The 16,507-nt window shown below is 32.1% G+C and overlaps 1 protein-coding gene and 1 pseudogene across 1 annotated transcript; both read left to right on the top strand.

The window, feature by feature from the left end:
* Window positions 1-1,089: 1,089 nt before the first annotated feature.
* On the top strand, window positions 1,090-5,161 carry LOC143912400 (alaserpin-like; annotated as a pseudogene).
* A 2,215-nt stretch (window positions 5,162-7,376) lies between these two features.
* On the top strand, window positions 7,377-10,387 carry LOC143911536 (alaserpin-like). Its single transcript, XM_077430433.1, has 9 exons — window positions 7,377-7,562; window positions 7,657-7,748; window positions 7,822-7,959; window positions 8,037-8,246; window positions 8,331-8,429; window positions 8,609-8,749; window positions 8,830-9,042; window positions 9,148-9,292; window positions 9,365-10,387. The coding sequence occupies exons 1-9, from the start codon at window positions 7,541-7,543 to the stop codon at window positions 9,601-9,603; spliced, it is 1,299 nt and encodes a 432-aa protein (XP_077286559.1). The 5' UTR covers window positions 7,377-7,540; the 3' UTR covers window positions 9,604-10,387.
* Window positions 10,388-16,507: the final 6,120 nt, after the last annotated feature.

Raw genomic sequence — 16,507 nt, 5'->3', positions numbered from 1 at the left:
ATTTTTTATATTCAATTAATTCCCTATAAGATTCTTCCTCAAATATTGACCTGTAGTTAAAATTGCTTACCTTTGACTCCATTTTCAATCCCAGGACTTGATCCACGGGTTTTATACCTTATATGTTACCTTATTACGAAATCGACCGTGGATCTTACCTATATATCCCGGCTCCGGCCAAGGGCTATTAGCGATGACCGGTCGAATCCAAGTTGTTTTGTCTTGCGTTTTTTCTTAGATATTGTATAGTGTGTGCTATAAATATGTATTACTTGACAATAAGGAGAATGGACGATGTGTGAGATGATGGACGATATATACATTTTTTTATATAATAAAACCTACAAATTTATAAATTTTTCGCTGTCAGTATTGACAGATGGGAAGTTTTTAAGGAAAATTCACCAGCAAGAGATTGTGCCCGACTAGTTGGTCGTCCAGATTAGATTCCATGAATGCACTTTGAGATACATAAATGTACATATCTCTAACCGACCAATATTACAATGATTTTGACAAATCATCGTCTAATCAAGTGCTTGATTTCCGTTCGTGCTTAAAATAAAATAAACCTTATAAAAATAAAGAAGATCGTCAGTTTTCATACTTCGGCGAAGCTCTTCATTTGTAATTATTCTATAAATTCGTTATTTCAATCATCTTGTTCCTCATGTGTTCGGTAACTGTAGCCACTTCGGAGAGCTCGTTCTCGAAGTTGAAACTTATTAAAAATTACTTCGTTTAAAATTGGAACTTATTAAAATTACGTCAACTGCATATGTCACAACATCAACTAAAAGGATAAGAGCTTATAAGTATTGTACCTGAGAGGAAAAATAATATGAATTTCAACAAAATATTTTGTTCAAAAGTGTTTGCCGGAAAAAAGTTCAGAAAAAAAGATTTTCGAATTAAAAAAGATATGAATTATTATTTTGGAAAATTATTTGGCGGTAAGAAAATAATTTGAATATATTTGGGGGAGGGAGGGGTGTCTAAATATTTTACAGGGGGTCGCCTGGTATTCACACTACGCCATTGGCGTGAATGATTGATGAACAACCCCAACCTTAACTTGGCTAACCCATTATGGACTGCAACTGGTTTCAGGTGAAAAATTCTGTAAAGTTACAATTATATGATCCGGATACTTTACAACGTTTTCTCAAGACTACTACCGAGAATACTGTTATTTGTCTGGGGATTTTCAATTCGTTTCACTTTGAAGTGATTTATAAAACTGCACAGTTTCACTGTCGCGAAAATTTTATCTCGTAATAACGAGATTCGGAAAAAATATGAAGAAAAATTGCAAACTTTAAACTAAAAATGCTTAAAGCAGAGCAAATAAAAAATACTTTATTTTCATGAAATTGAATTAGATTATTTAAAAATAGTTGCATCCATAAAACACAAATAATATTTTTTCCACATCATATATATAAAGACGGTAATCGGTGTGTGTGTGGGTGTGTGTGTGTGTGTGTGTGTGTGTGTGTGTGTGTGTGTGTGTTTCCTAGCTCTCGCCGACATAATGAACGAATCGATAAAAATCGATTAATTCATTTTTCGACGAGACGACTTTGTCGCGATTCGAACTGATCACCCCAAATAGCCTGAATATGGGTCTAAATTGAGCTAATGGTCTCGGACATCACGCCAAATCCAATTTTTCATTTCGCCTTTTTTTTTTAAACATTAATTGAAATATACATAATTTTAATAATTTCATTTAGCGAGGTTTTGAACCATTTTTTTTCTTTTCATATAAAACAATTAAATATATATTTTTAATTTAAATTATTGAAATTAATTTATATTTTAGCGATATTTGAAATATAAAATTAATTCCAAATCACGGAATCGAACTAAGGCCCCCTCGCCCAGAACAGGTCGCTAGCCATTAGACTACAACCTCGACAGAAAAAATGCTCTAAAATTACTCAATATTCGATTATCCTATAGAAGTATGGGGATCCAATCATTCGCGTATCTTCGGCTTTCGTCGACAATCTTTTTCGATTTCCGATTTCTTATGATCAACCATCAACCAGTATGGGGAGCAAATTTATTTTTTTTTATTTTTCATTTTTTTCATATTTTTATTATTTTCAGTTTTTTCATTTTTTTCAAATTTTTCATCTTTTTCATTATTTCCATTTTTTTTATTTTTTTTTCCATTATTTTCAGTTTTTTCATTTTTTTCATTTTTTTCATTTTTTTCATATTTTTCATTATTTTCATATTTTTCATTTTTTTCATATTTTTCATTATTTTCATATTTTTCATTTTTTTCATAATTTTCATTTTTTTGTGCCTTTGTCTTTCCGAAACCAGTCGATTCCATATCTTTAACTTTATTTTTATTCGAGTTTCAATTTCTTTTCGAAACCACCCGTTGAAATCAACGGGCCCTACACTAGTTATGTATATTGATGCAACTGTGTTTTTTGGCCATTGTTTTAAACGAATACTATAAATAATGATTTAATTGCTGTATGTGGTGTATTTATTCAGGTGAAAAATATCATATAAGAATAATTTATATAAGTAAATACGCATTACTTGATATACGAGTTTTTGATTCTAATTTATTCTAGAACTAAATAAATAAAATACAATTTTATTTTTAAATTATGCATATTTGAGATATTCACTTGATTAATATTAAAAAATAACAGGGGCCCATTTTGCGTTAAATTTTTACGATTCGATACGTTAATTTCAAATTTTTAATGTGACCGGCAATGTTACCTCCCCTTTACATACATACATACATAGGTGTCCTTTTTTTAAAGTTTTGGATGCAATTATCTCTCTAGCCGCTAACCCAATCAGACTGGAATATTTTTTACATATACAAATCTAGAAATTATAAATTTTATACCCTAATATTTTTTGATTATTCTTACCTCAACCAGAAGTGTACTTTTTGAGGTTTTTTATGTTTTTCTCAGAAACCTTTTGGTTTATTGAAATGAAGTTTTATATCTATAAGTTTCGGTAGGCTTTTTTACACATTTTCTTGTAGTAATTAAAATATATTGAAAGTTTAATTTGTATATTATAACCAGTGGCGGCTCGTCCATACGCACTGCGGTACTGCACCACCCCCAAGGAAATTGAGAAAAATTTAATATTATTATATACATAAATGTATGTATATTATATGAAAATATCAATATTATTTAAGCGTGTATTAAGCTCGCCCGCACACCGATACATCCAATAATGATCATACATCGCGGTACTAATATCAGAAAGTGAGGCATCGTTTATGATTTTGTGCAGTACGGTTTTCGATGGAATATGCCCAGTGGGCGAAGGAAGGGCGCGGGGGCAGCTAGAAGCTTGATCGGTACTGCACTCCCAACAGTTTTATACACATTTCTCGCGCGCTCGACACGCTCCTCACTTTTCCTCATTTCTTCTGCACCTTTTGTCTTTCCTTCTACACCTGTTACACTTTCTACCTTTCTACACTTCCTTCTACACGTCACTTTAAGTATTTAAGATGGTATCAAAATCAAGAGAAGCTGAGCCAATGTTTTCAAGAACTTAAATATTCTTCCGAAAATACTGATAAAACAATAACAGAAGTTAATGCCGCATCTAGAAATTATTTATAACCAAATGCAATCTAGTAATATCGATGCATTTTCAATTAAAGAAAACTTAAAAAGATTTACTAATGTCATTCATTACCTTTACAAATGTGAGATTCTTAAAGCGAATAGAAGCCAAAAATATGTGATGCATATATTATCGCACATATGTATTATAGGAGCCAAAAATATGTGCGATGTTATTATTAAGGATATAAAAGAAAGATAAACTTTTTCTAATCAATTAAAAGCTGTGAAATTATTTAATAAAGAAAAATTTGAAAAGTACTGAAAGAAAATGCCAATGGAAGATCTACTACTAACCGTTGAATCATATCGAATGATAGATAAAGAAAAACTTCAAACTGAATTAGAAGTGTTTTACTCAAGGAAAGAAATGCATAGTATTAATGATTTATTAATATTTTTAAAACTTATTTTTGTAATCACTTTATGCAAAGTTCGTGTGGAAATAACAAGACTTATTCAAATTCTGCTTACATCTTCAACTACCTGTGAGCCAGAACGGTGTTTTTCATCAATAAATAGAATACAGACATACATATATAAGAAACACAATGGTTCAGGAAAGATTGACGGCTTTGTCTATGCTGTCAATTAAAAAAAAATGATTATGAACAGTGAAAAATTTAACGAAAAGGTGATAGACCTTTTTTCAAGGAAAAAAGACAGAAGAATCAATTTTATAATGAAATAAAATACATATGATCATTTTGATGTCAATAGTAAAATATAATCCAAATAAACATTTTATTTTTATTTTTAATCAACCGCAGCACCCCCAGATATCTTATCCACGAGCCGCCACTGATTATAACTAAAGAAAATTTTATTATTTCGTTCAATATAATGTCAAATGCTATTTTAATTTTTATTTAATAAGGCTAACTGGCAGACGAAATTCGATGCTACTTCAACAAAGGAAAAAGATTTTAACTTGAATTCTAACCAAATAGTCAAAGTTGATATGATGAGTTACAAATCAGATTATGATTATGCTGATATTCCGTCATTAGACGCGAGGGTAATTACTAAAATTAACTCACTGATATTTTCACTTTGATTTATTTTAATTTCAGGCATTGGAAATGCCATACATTGTAGGTAAGGATGCATCAATGGTTATAATTTTGCCAAATGAAATAGACGGCTTATCGAAATTGGAAGAAAAAATCGCAACTATGAATTTGAAAGAAGTCGTCTTTGATGAAATTACAACACCACGTCTTATAACCCTTTCGCTTCCAAAGTTAAAAATAGAAACCAAAATGGAACTTAATTCAGTTTTATCTAAAGTGAGTAATTTTTTTAATACAGTTTTATCATACATATATATTTATATGGATAGCGGATCTAAAACGTTGCGTATAACTTCAGCTTGGAATCAATCTAATCTTTGGCGTGGGAAAAGTGATTTATCTAGAATATTGAGTGGAAATCAACGAATCACTGTTTCTAAAGTTATTAAGAAAGCTTTTATATAAGTAAATGAAGAAGGAACAGAAGCAGCTGCAGCCTCAGGTTTATTTAAATGAATTTGTAAGTCATTACAAAACTTATTTATTTATTTATTGAAAAATCAACAGACAACAAATGTAGAAATGCATAAAAATAAAGTAGAGTCCAATTATAGATTTTTAAAAATTACATAAAATGGTTCATAGAGACAAACAAATGAAAAAGAAAAGAATAAAAACTAAAACATGACTAAGTACAATAGTACAGCCCGTACTAAGTACTAAGCCCGCTCTAGAGGTCAAGGAATTTGACCCTTAAAGCCCTCAACATGAGGCCACCCCCCCCTCAACGAATATAGTCTAAGAGCCCTTTCGTCGGAGAACGAGACGGTTGTTCATGAATATCAGACAAGAACAACCGCACATCACTGTTCTAATAAAAAACCACACTGTACATAACCAAGTACAAAATAAACAACAACGCATGAACACATAAAGCGCACATGCGTTAGGAAATAATGCACACCTCAAGTAAACTAAACATAAAGTGATATAATATTGGATAAAGATTACATTATAGAAATAGAAAATGGATCAATTAATCAAGGCTCTCCTTATGGCAGTCCTGAATTGATGCAAGGAAATACCGAATAGATCAACATCATTCAGCTCCCCGTTAAACATACGATAAACACGCTGCAGATAGGAATATGTTAGGGAATTGGTTTTGAAAGGATTAAGTGAAAAGAGTGCAACATGTACCTAATTGGGATCCTGAAACCAACCTTACTCAGTAAATCGGAACAATAAAGGAAACCATTTAGGAGCTTAAAAAGGAATTAGCACCAGTGAGTCGTCGCCTGACAGAAATATTTCCTTTCCATTTCTTTAATGTATACAAAACTCCATATCATAATTTCTTCGTCATCATCCATTGCGCAAAACAGTAAAGTATACACGACAGTGAGCGAATACGTCTGGACTGACCGCTTGCACGCTTGAAACTAACCTTGACCCTTTGACTCGCCATCCGATCGGATCGGAAGTATGAAGGTTAAGATTAGTTCCGAACGACTGAGTGGTCAATTTATCTTTCGCTATTAGCTGTCGTATATTCTTCACTGTGATTGTGTATATACTTTACTGTGATGTGACTCTCTATTTTTTTTATTTTGAACTTTTTACATGTACTAAAACACCACCAATTGCGCATCACAGTAAAGTATATACGACAGATAATAGCGAAAGATGAATTGACCACTCAGTCGCTCAAAACTAATATTGACCTTCATCCTTCCGAACACGACGCAAGCCGAACAAAAAAACAACTGGATGTGAAAGATAAAAAAAAATTATCTATATTATCATTTCGACGAGAGAAACAATTGAAGAAGAATAAAAAAAATCCGTTTGATGTACCGAAAATACAACGAATTATCGACGAACGTACGATCACCCATACTAATACATGATAAGAATTCTTTCTAAAACCAATTTAAATAAAAAAAAATATTTAAAATCTTGTTTTGTTCCAAAGAACGGCAAAAATTCTCTCTGTTTATTCGAATTAACGGCAAAACTGCCGACAGCCAATCAGAACACTGCATATGGCAAGATGCCGGTTATCTGGGTGCAACTGTCATTGCGCATTTCCTTCGTAATTGCTGTTATCATGGACGATCTGTCTCGAAGTATTGAAAAAACCAAAGATGGAGATACAAGAAAGAAACAATCTGAAAGAAATCGTGAGCAAAAGAACGGAATCGCCGTGAAAGGACAACTTGGGAACAAACATCGGCAAAATCGTTTTCAAGTCTTAATATTTCATTTAATCTCAAAAATTTTCCAAAAAACTGAATTGCAAAATAATTTTAAATCGTATATCTTCCATTAAAATAAAACTTTGTAAATGAAATCCACTAAATAAAGTTGTGGCAGAAAAACTGCGTTTACCAACAAATGAGTGAAATGCTTTTACCGGGTTTTGGAACTAGATGACTCAATTCTTTGATTTTTTTTCGATCTTAGTTCGTATCTTCGTGAGTCAAAACATCTTAAGTCGAGAACTACCTGTATGTGGTTGTTGATGATCTAATTTTAGCTCAATCTCGAAAATTTATTTAAATTGTGTATGTTCTGTTTTAACTTTCAATATTTTATTTTAATTTTAATATAATGATTATAATTTTATTTTCATATTTGAATTTAATTTTAATATTATAATAATAGTTTTAATTTTGATATTTAATTTCAATTTTTTAATTTAATTTTTATTTCGATATTTTGTAAAAAGTTGGCCTGGGGGCCGTTCGTTGGTTTGGTGCGTACGCAGCATAAGACTTAGAGAGTTTAAAAATCGAGAGGAAATATGTATGTATACATAAATACATAATTTATGACGACATGCTTTTAGTCTGCCAGAAGCACTTGAACACACTTGAACGCTAGGTAGCTAAAATGCACCAATCAATAATAAAAGGCAATAATTATGATACAACTGAATTAATCTATGTAGTAATAATAATTAATAAATTCAAAATAAATCTATATATGTAATTTTGTGATCTTTTTAGTTATAATCTTTATGTTATTTGCTATCACCAATGGGCAGAACCAAGATTTGTTATTAAATGCCATCAATCAATTCTCAACGCGGCTCTATAAGGTATTCTTCAATCATTTATTTTACATATATGTAAATTATTGTTAGTAATTTTAATTATATTTAATGCTTACAGGAAATTTCTGTATTGGATCCTAAAGACAATGTAATATGCTCTCCACTTTCGGCTCACATAGCATTAGGGCTCCTTTCGGTAGGAGCTCGAGGAGAGACACAGAAAGAACTCAATTCGGCTTTGTATTTACCAGTTTCAGTAAGTTCAATAATGAATATTTAATTTTAAAATAAGATACATACATATATGCAGTATTTGATTGATTGGGTTTTTAGGGTGCTGAAGCTTTTAAGTCTACAATAGCTGGATTACAAGATGTAAAAGGGATTACTTTAAATATTGCTAATAAAATTTACATTCCTGATGGTCCTGGATATTCTTTAGCTCCAGAATTTCAAAAAAAAGCTGTCGACATATTCCGTTCAGAGGTTCAAAATATAAACTTTGGCGAATCAGCAAAAGCAGCTTCCACTATAAACCAATGGGTATTTATTGGATTTTTATTTGCTGAAATTCATTAATACTTTTCATTTTTTGATATAAATTAATGCGACTCGATTTATGAACAGGTTGAGAGTAAAACAAATAATAAAATAAAGGATTTAATTGATCCTTCTTTGTTAGGTGCAGGAACAAGCATGGTTCTCGTAAATGCTATTTATTTCAAGGTAGGCTATTTTATACGTTTTTAATTTACTTTTAGTATCGTAATAGAAATGCAATATATTGAAAGTTGAGATTAATTTGTATATTATAACTTAAGAAAATGTTTTTATATCTTTCAATTTTTTTCAAAATATTGAAAGAATTTTATTTCAAAATATTATTTTTATTTTCATTTAATAAGGGTACGTGGCAGACGAAATTCGATGCAACTTTAACAAAGCAAAAAGATTTTAACTTGAATTCTAACCAAATAGTCAAGGTTAATATGATGAGTCACGAATCAGATTATGCTTATGCTGATATTCCGACATTAGACGCGAGGGTAATTATCACATTATTTTATTTTCGATTACTAAAATTAACTCACTCATATTTTCAATTTGATTTTTTTTTTAATTTTAGGCATTGGAAATGCCTTACTTAGGTAAGGATGCATCCATGGTTATTATTTTGCCAAACGAAATAGATGGCTTATCGAAATTGGAAGAAAAAATAGCAAGTACGAATTTGAAAGAAGTCGTTTTTGATGAAATTACAACACCACGTCCCATAACCCTTTCGCTTCCAAAGTTTAAAATAGAAACCAAAATGGATCTTGATGTAGTTTTACCAAAAGTCAGTTATTATTATAATATAGTTTTATTATACATTTGTACACGTGTACGCACATATGTACATAGATAGCTGAAAATTGATGTAAAATGTTGCGTTTAACTTCAGCTTGGAATCAATCTAATCTTTGACGGGGGGAAAAGTGATTTATCTGGAATATTGAGTGGAAATCAACGAATCGTTGTTTCTAAAGTTACTCAGAAAGCTTTTATTGAAGTAAATGAGGAAGGAACAGAAGCAGCTGCAGCGACAGGTATATTTAAATGCATTCGAAAGTCATTAAAATATTAAATGCATTCATATAAATTAACGTAACGTTTTTTAGCCGTTTTAACCGAGTCATTAAATGAATTCAATTGCGATCGTCCATTTTTATTCGCAATCAAGAAGACCACTGGTGAAATATTATTTATGGGACGATATGGAACAAAAATTGCTGCAACCACAGTTACCGAAGAACCAAAAGTACCACGAGACTTGATTTGTAACAGCTATTTAAGGAGATATTATCCCCAATTGTGCCGAAGACCTCGACTAGCGCAAAGAAGTATACGATACCGTTAAGTGGATTATAAAATATTGAATTGACTGAAATTTGAATTAAATGATTATCATCTAAATATTATATGTATATTTTTTATATTCAATTAATTCCCTATAAGATTCTTCCTCAAATATTGACCTGTAGTTAAAATTGCTTACTATATATCCCGGCTCCGGCCAAGAGCTATTAGCGATGAACGGTCGAATCCAAGTTGTTTTTTCTTGCGTTTCTTCTTAGATATTGTATAGTGTGTGCTATAAATATTTATTACACGACAATAAGGAGAATGGACGATGTGTGAGAGTGCAGCTTGATCCAGTACAGATGCTGCATCTACACATTGGACAAAGCTTTTTAAAAACCTCTCTTATTATTGCATCTCTTTTTCTTTTATTTTTATTTATGTATATAAAGCTGAGAATTCTCTTATTATTGTACATACATATATATTTTTTCAGTGCTTAAACAATAAAAGAAAATTACACGAGGCGTGAAAACCAATAAAACCTACAAATTTATAATATTTTCGCTGTCAGTATTGACAGGTGGGAAGTTTTTAAGGAAAATTCACCAGCAAGAGATTGTGCCCGACTAGTTGGTAATCCAGATTAGATTCCATGAATGCACTTTGAGATACATAAATGTACATATCTCTAACCGACCAATATAACAATGATTTTGACAAATCATCGTCTAATCAAGTGCTTGATTTCCGTTCGTGCTTAAAATAAAATAAACCTTATAAAAATAAAGAAGATCGTCAGTTTTCATACTTCGGCGAAGCTCTTCATTTGTAATTATTCTATAAATTCGTTATTCCAATCATCTTGTTCCTCATGTGTTCGGTAACTGTAGCCACTTCGGAGAGCTCGTTCTCGAAGTTGAAACTTATTAAAAATTACTTCGTTTGAAATTGGAACTAATTAAAATTACGTCAACTGCATATGTCACAACATCAACTAAAAGGATAAGAGCTTATAAGTATTGTACCTGAGAGGAAAAATAATATGAATTTCAACAAAATATTTTTTTAAAAAGTGTTTGCCGGAAAAAAGTTCAGAAAAAAAGATATGAATTATTATTTTGGAAATTTATTTGGCGGTAAGAAAATAATTTGAATATATTTGGGGGAGGGAGGGGTGTCTAAATATTTTACAGGGGGTTGCCTGGTATTCACGCTACGCCATTGGCGTGAATGATTGATGAACAACCCCAACCTTAACTTGTCTAACCCATTTATGGACTGCAACTGGTTTCAGGTGAAAAATTGTGTAAAGTTACAATTATATGATCAGGATACTTTACAACGTTTTCTCAAGACTACTACCGAGAATACTGTTATTTGTCTGGGGATTTTCAATTCGTTTCACTTTGAAGTGATTTAGTTTCAGATGAAAAATTGTGTAAAGAAATAATTTAAACCGCTATATCTCTGAAACCACAAATGAAACCCTTAGAATTTGAAAGGGAGAAGCATTGATGATTAAATGATTTCTTTTAGATGCTTCTTCTAGCACACACACAGCACCTAACCTCAGTAATTTGCATGATAGGAATCTCGCGAAATTTTCATATATTCTATCATCTATCGAAATTTTCATGAGTTTTATGCACAAATAAATTAAACCGCCGACGTAAAATCTATCGGAAATCGATTATAAGCGGGGTGAATAATATTGAAACCGGAAATAAGTACGCATAACACAATAACAATGTCATATTAAATGGTGGAAATCGTATTCAAATTTATTAGTGCGTTTTCCGACGACAATTTATTATTCAGACTACACTGTTGAGGTAAGAAAAACTTACAATTATATGATCAGGATACATTGCAACGTTTTCTCAAGACTACTACCGAGAATACTGTTATTTGTCTGGGGATTTTCAATTCGTTTCACTTTGAAGTGATTTATAACACCGCACAGTTTCATTGTCGCGAAAATTTTATCTCGTAATAACGAGATTCGTAAAAATATGAAGAAAAATTGCAAATTTTAAACTAAAAACGCTTAAAGCAGAGCAAATAAAAAATACTTTATTTTCATGAAATTGAATTAGATTATTTAAAAATAATTGCATTCATAAAACACAAATAATATTTTTCCCACATTATGTATATGCATAATTCCCAAGATGATGGCGAATGATTTGAAAGATTGGGAAAATAATAAAACCAACGAAAATGTGCACTGCGTAATTAAAATGTTGTGCAAACATGTATGTACATCGTACATATATTGACGCAACTGCGTTTTTTGGCCATTGTTTGAAACGAATACTATAAATAATGATTTAATTGCTGTACGTGGTGTCTTTTTTCAGGTGAAAAATATAATTTATGTAAGTAAATACGCATTACTTGATATATGAGTATTTGATTCACATTTATTCTTGAACTAAATAAATAAAATACAATTTGTTTTTAAATTATGTATATTTGAGATATTCACTTGATTAATATTAAAAAATAGCAGAGGCCCATTGTAAATTTACTGGGGCAGAGGCCCATAAAATTAAACTCACAAAAATATCGTGAGTTTAATTTTATTACTTTGTCAATGCATGTACGTAGTAACAATAGACGAAGTTTTGTGATCATGCGAAAATTCGAGATTTTGACTGATTCGAATTCAGAATCGCAGATCACGATTTTTTGAACACCGTTCGTCCTACCGAACTAAAGCTTAGTATCGGTTACTGAAATTCTTATCGACAGGACGTTAAATTTTTAAGTTGACCGGGAATGTTACCGCCCCTTATAAATACATATGTAGGTGTCCTTTTTATTTAAAGGTTTTGGATTCAATTATCCCCCCAAGCCGCTAACCCAATCAGACAGAAATATTTTTTACATGTAATAGAAATTATAAATTTTATACCGTAATATTTTTATTTAATATTTAAATGTATTTGTAAGTCATTATAATATTTATTTATTTATTGAAAAATCAACAGAAAAGAAACTTAGAAATTCATAAAAATAAAGAATAAATTTTACAAAATAAAACAACACCCGAGTCCAATTATAGATTTTTAAAAATTACATAAAATGGTACATAGAGACAAACAAATGAAAAAGAAAAGGATAAAACCTAAAACATGTCTAAATGTACGTAACTAAACATAAAGTGATATAATATTGGATAAAGATTACATTATAGAAATAGAAAATGGATCAATCAATCAAGACTCTCCTGATGGCAGTCCTGAATTGATGCAAGGAAATACCGAATAGATCATTATCATCAGCTCCCCGTTAAACATACGATAAGCACGCTGCAGATAGGAATATTTTAGGGAATTGGTTTTGAAAGGATTAAGTGAAAAGAGTGCAACGAGTCTAGAATACCTAACTGGGATCCTGAAACCAACCTTACTCAGTAAATCGGAACAATAAAGGAAACCATTTAGGAGCTTAAAAAGGAATGTAGCACCAGTGAGTCGTCGCCTGAAGAAAGATTGTTAAAGGATAGGACATTGATAGGAAAACGGTAGCGTTAGGATTTGATAAATTTTAGTTGAATATTAAATATTAAATATTAAAAACATACAATTAAAATAACGTTTTTATAGCAATTTTAACCGAGCCATCACCTCTTTTAAATGGATTCAACTGCAACCGTCCATTTTTGTTCGCGATCAAGAATACCACTGGTTAAATATTATTTATGGGACGATATGGAACAAAAATTACTGCAACCACAGTAACCGGAGAACCAAAAGTACCACAAGACTTGATTTGCAACAGCTATGTAAGGAGATATTATTCCCATTTGTGGCGAAGACCTCAACTGGCGCATAGAGGTAGACGATACCGTTAAGTGTCTTATAAAATATTTAATTGACAAATTTGAATTAAGTTATTATTATCTAAATATGTATATTTTTTATATTCAATTAATTCCCTACATGATTATTCTTCAAATTTTGAACGGCAGTTAAAATTTCATACATTTGACCCAGATTTTCAACTCCAGGACTTGATCTACGGGTGACAAGGCCTTTATACGAGCTCATTATTATGAAAGTGGTCAAATTAATGTTTCTTTCGTTTCGAGACATTTAAAGGTTTACGTTTGAATTGATTAAAAAATATTTTTAATTTTCACAACACAATGTTTCAATACAATGATTTTTTTGATTTTTAAATGCTTTTTATCATTACGAAATTCTGTTCACAATACTCGTAAATCTTATATCTATTTTAATAGCTACTGATCTACCGGTCATTTTCTATTTTACAATTCTAATTTAATTTTGTTAGTAATCATAGTATTATATTATTCTAATGTGAATGTATAGCATACTAGGAAAAAGAGCTCAAAAACCTATTTACAATTCAATACATTTTTAGTTTACTAGATTTATATTTTATTTTCACAAATTATTTTTGCATGTAACTTATACGGAAATAAAAAAAATTAAGGTTCAAATATAAGACCGTTTTTAAAATAAAAAAAAACGAATTATGCTCATTATTATGACAGTGGTCAAGGTCATGTTTCTTTCGTTTCAAATATTTAAAATTTTGCTTAACATACAAAAAAAAAGATTTTTTTTAGAGAAGAATCTGTTTCTTTACATATATTAAGACATAATGAACAGAATTTTTTATTATTATTTTAAATACACATATATATATATATATATATATCATCATCATCATCATCATTTACAGCCATTCGCCATCCACTGCTGGATGAAGGCCTCTCCAACACGCTTCCACTCGTCTCTGTTTTGCGCAACACTCATCCATCTCATTCCGCACATTTTCCTAATTTCGTTCACCCATCTTCCTTGCGGTCTTCCTTTTACTCTTTTGCCTTCTCTCGGGTACCATTCAAGCACTTCTTTTGTCCACCTTTCGTCCATCCTCCTAGCTACGTGACCCGCCCATTGCCATTTCAATCTCTTCACTCTATCCACTATGTCCACTACCCTTGTCATATTTCTCACCCACGTGTTCCGCTTCCTGTCTTTCCTCGTTATGCCAAGCATACAGCGTTCCATACTTCTTTGAGTGCATTGGATTTTATTTTGCATCTTGGCGTTCAGTGTCCAAGTTTCACATCCATACGTCATCACTGGCAAAACGCATTGATCAAAGATCCTTTTCTTCAGGCAGAGTGGCATTTTTGATTTAAAAACAGCATTCATCCGTCCAAATGCACTCCACCCTAATTTCATACGTCTCTTTATCTCTTCATTTTTACTACCAGACATGTCAATTATTTGACCTAAATATAAATAATTATTTACTACTTCTACTGGTTTATCATCTAAGGGGATGCTATCAGGCATGCAATAACTATTGAACATTAGTTTAGTCTTATCTACGTTAATTTTTAATCCTACTTTTCTACTTTCCCTGTCCAGCTGTGTTAGTCTGATAAGTAGGTCAGCTGAATCACGAGCTACTAAAACTATATCGTCTGCGAACCGAAGGTGACTCAAAAAGCGACCATTGATGCTTACTCCGGCTGTATCCCAATCCAATTTCCTGAAAACTCCCTCAAGCACCGCATTGAATAACTTGGGCGAGATTGTATCTCCTTGTCTTACTCCTTTTCCTATGCTAAATCTATCTGTACCTGAAAAAATTTTAACCGAAGCTGTGGCATTCTTATATATTGCAGCTAACAGTCCCACATAGGGTTCCGGCACTCCCTGTGTTTTTAGAGCGTTAAGTACTGCATTATGACTAACTGTATCGAAGGCTTTCTCATAATCGACGAAACCTAGGCACAATGGCCGTTGATATTCGTTGGCGCGCTCGATTAGTTCGCCAACTACTTGGAGGTGGTCCATTGTGCTGAAATTTGCCCTAAACCCTGCCTGCTCTATAGGTTGGTTCTCGTCGAGGATATTCTTCAGCCTTTCTGTAATAACCTTCGTGAAGAGCTTGTAGACCGCTGAAAGTAGACTAATGGGTCGGTAGTTCTTGATATCGCTTTTGTCGCCTTTTTTGTGTATTAAAATGATAGTTGCGTTATTCCATCCTTCTGGTATAACTTGGTTCTGGATGCATTTGCTGAAAAGCCTAGCTAAGATATTAATTAGGGGGGGGCCGCCACATTTTAGTAAGTCAATGGGAATATTATCTTCCCCTGGGGTTTTACCGTTCTTTGCAGTTTTTAGCGCGGCCTCTACTTCGCTAGGCAATACTGCAGGAACCCTTTGGCCGTGTGTCGATTCCAGAGCGGGGAATTGGCCGTTGTCGTTCTCGTATAGTTTTGCATAGAACGTGTAAACTCTGTCTATGATTTCTTCTCTATTCCTAATTATTACTCCGCTCTCTGATCTGATTGCGATCATTTGGTTTTTGCCTAAGAAAAGATCCTGTTTGCACTTTTTCAGGCTACGGTTATTCTTAATGGTATTTTCTATTAGCTTGCTGTTAAAATCCCTGACATCCCTGACTATTCTCTTTTTAATTTCCTTATTTACTAGATTGTATTCTTGCTTATTATTATCCCTATCTAAATTCCTTTTATGCTTAATTAGGTTTTTTGTTTCCGCTGAAATTTTGCTTAATTTAATCTGTTTCCTGAATCCACCTAATTTCTTACCTGTTGAGGTTAGAACCGAACTAATTACAGTGTTCAATTCCTCGATGTCTGCTTCTGGGTTTAATTTCCCGTATCGATTTCCAAGTTCGAGTTCGAATTCCTTTTTCCTAGACCTTAGTTGAGCGAAATCTGGAGAGTTACTGCATCCTTTTATTAATTTCCTACGTTCGCAATTTATATTAATGGCCATCTTGGCACGGACTAATCTGTGATCGCTACCTATATCTACTTTACTTAAAACACTAACGTCTTTAACGGAGTGCAGGGCATTTGTTAGGATGAAATCGATCTCGTTTCTGTCTCCTTTAGGACTCTCCCAAGTCCACTTATTGTTGGTGTTTTTCCTGAAAAA

Source organism: Arctopsyche grandis, chromosome 5 (assembly GCF_051622035.1).
Source record: "Arctopsyche grandis isolate Sample6627 chromosome 5, ASM5162203v2, whole genome shotgun sequence".
In the NCBI taxonomy this organism is placed as follows: domain Eukaryota; kingdom Metazoa; phylum Arthropoda; class Insecta; order Trichoptera; family Hydropsychidae; genus Arctopsyche; species Arctopsyche grandis.
This window is presented reverse-complemented; position numbering and strand designations above follow the sequence as displayed.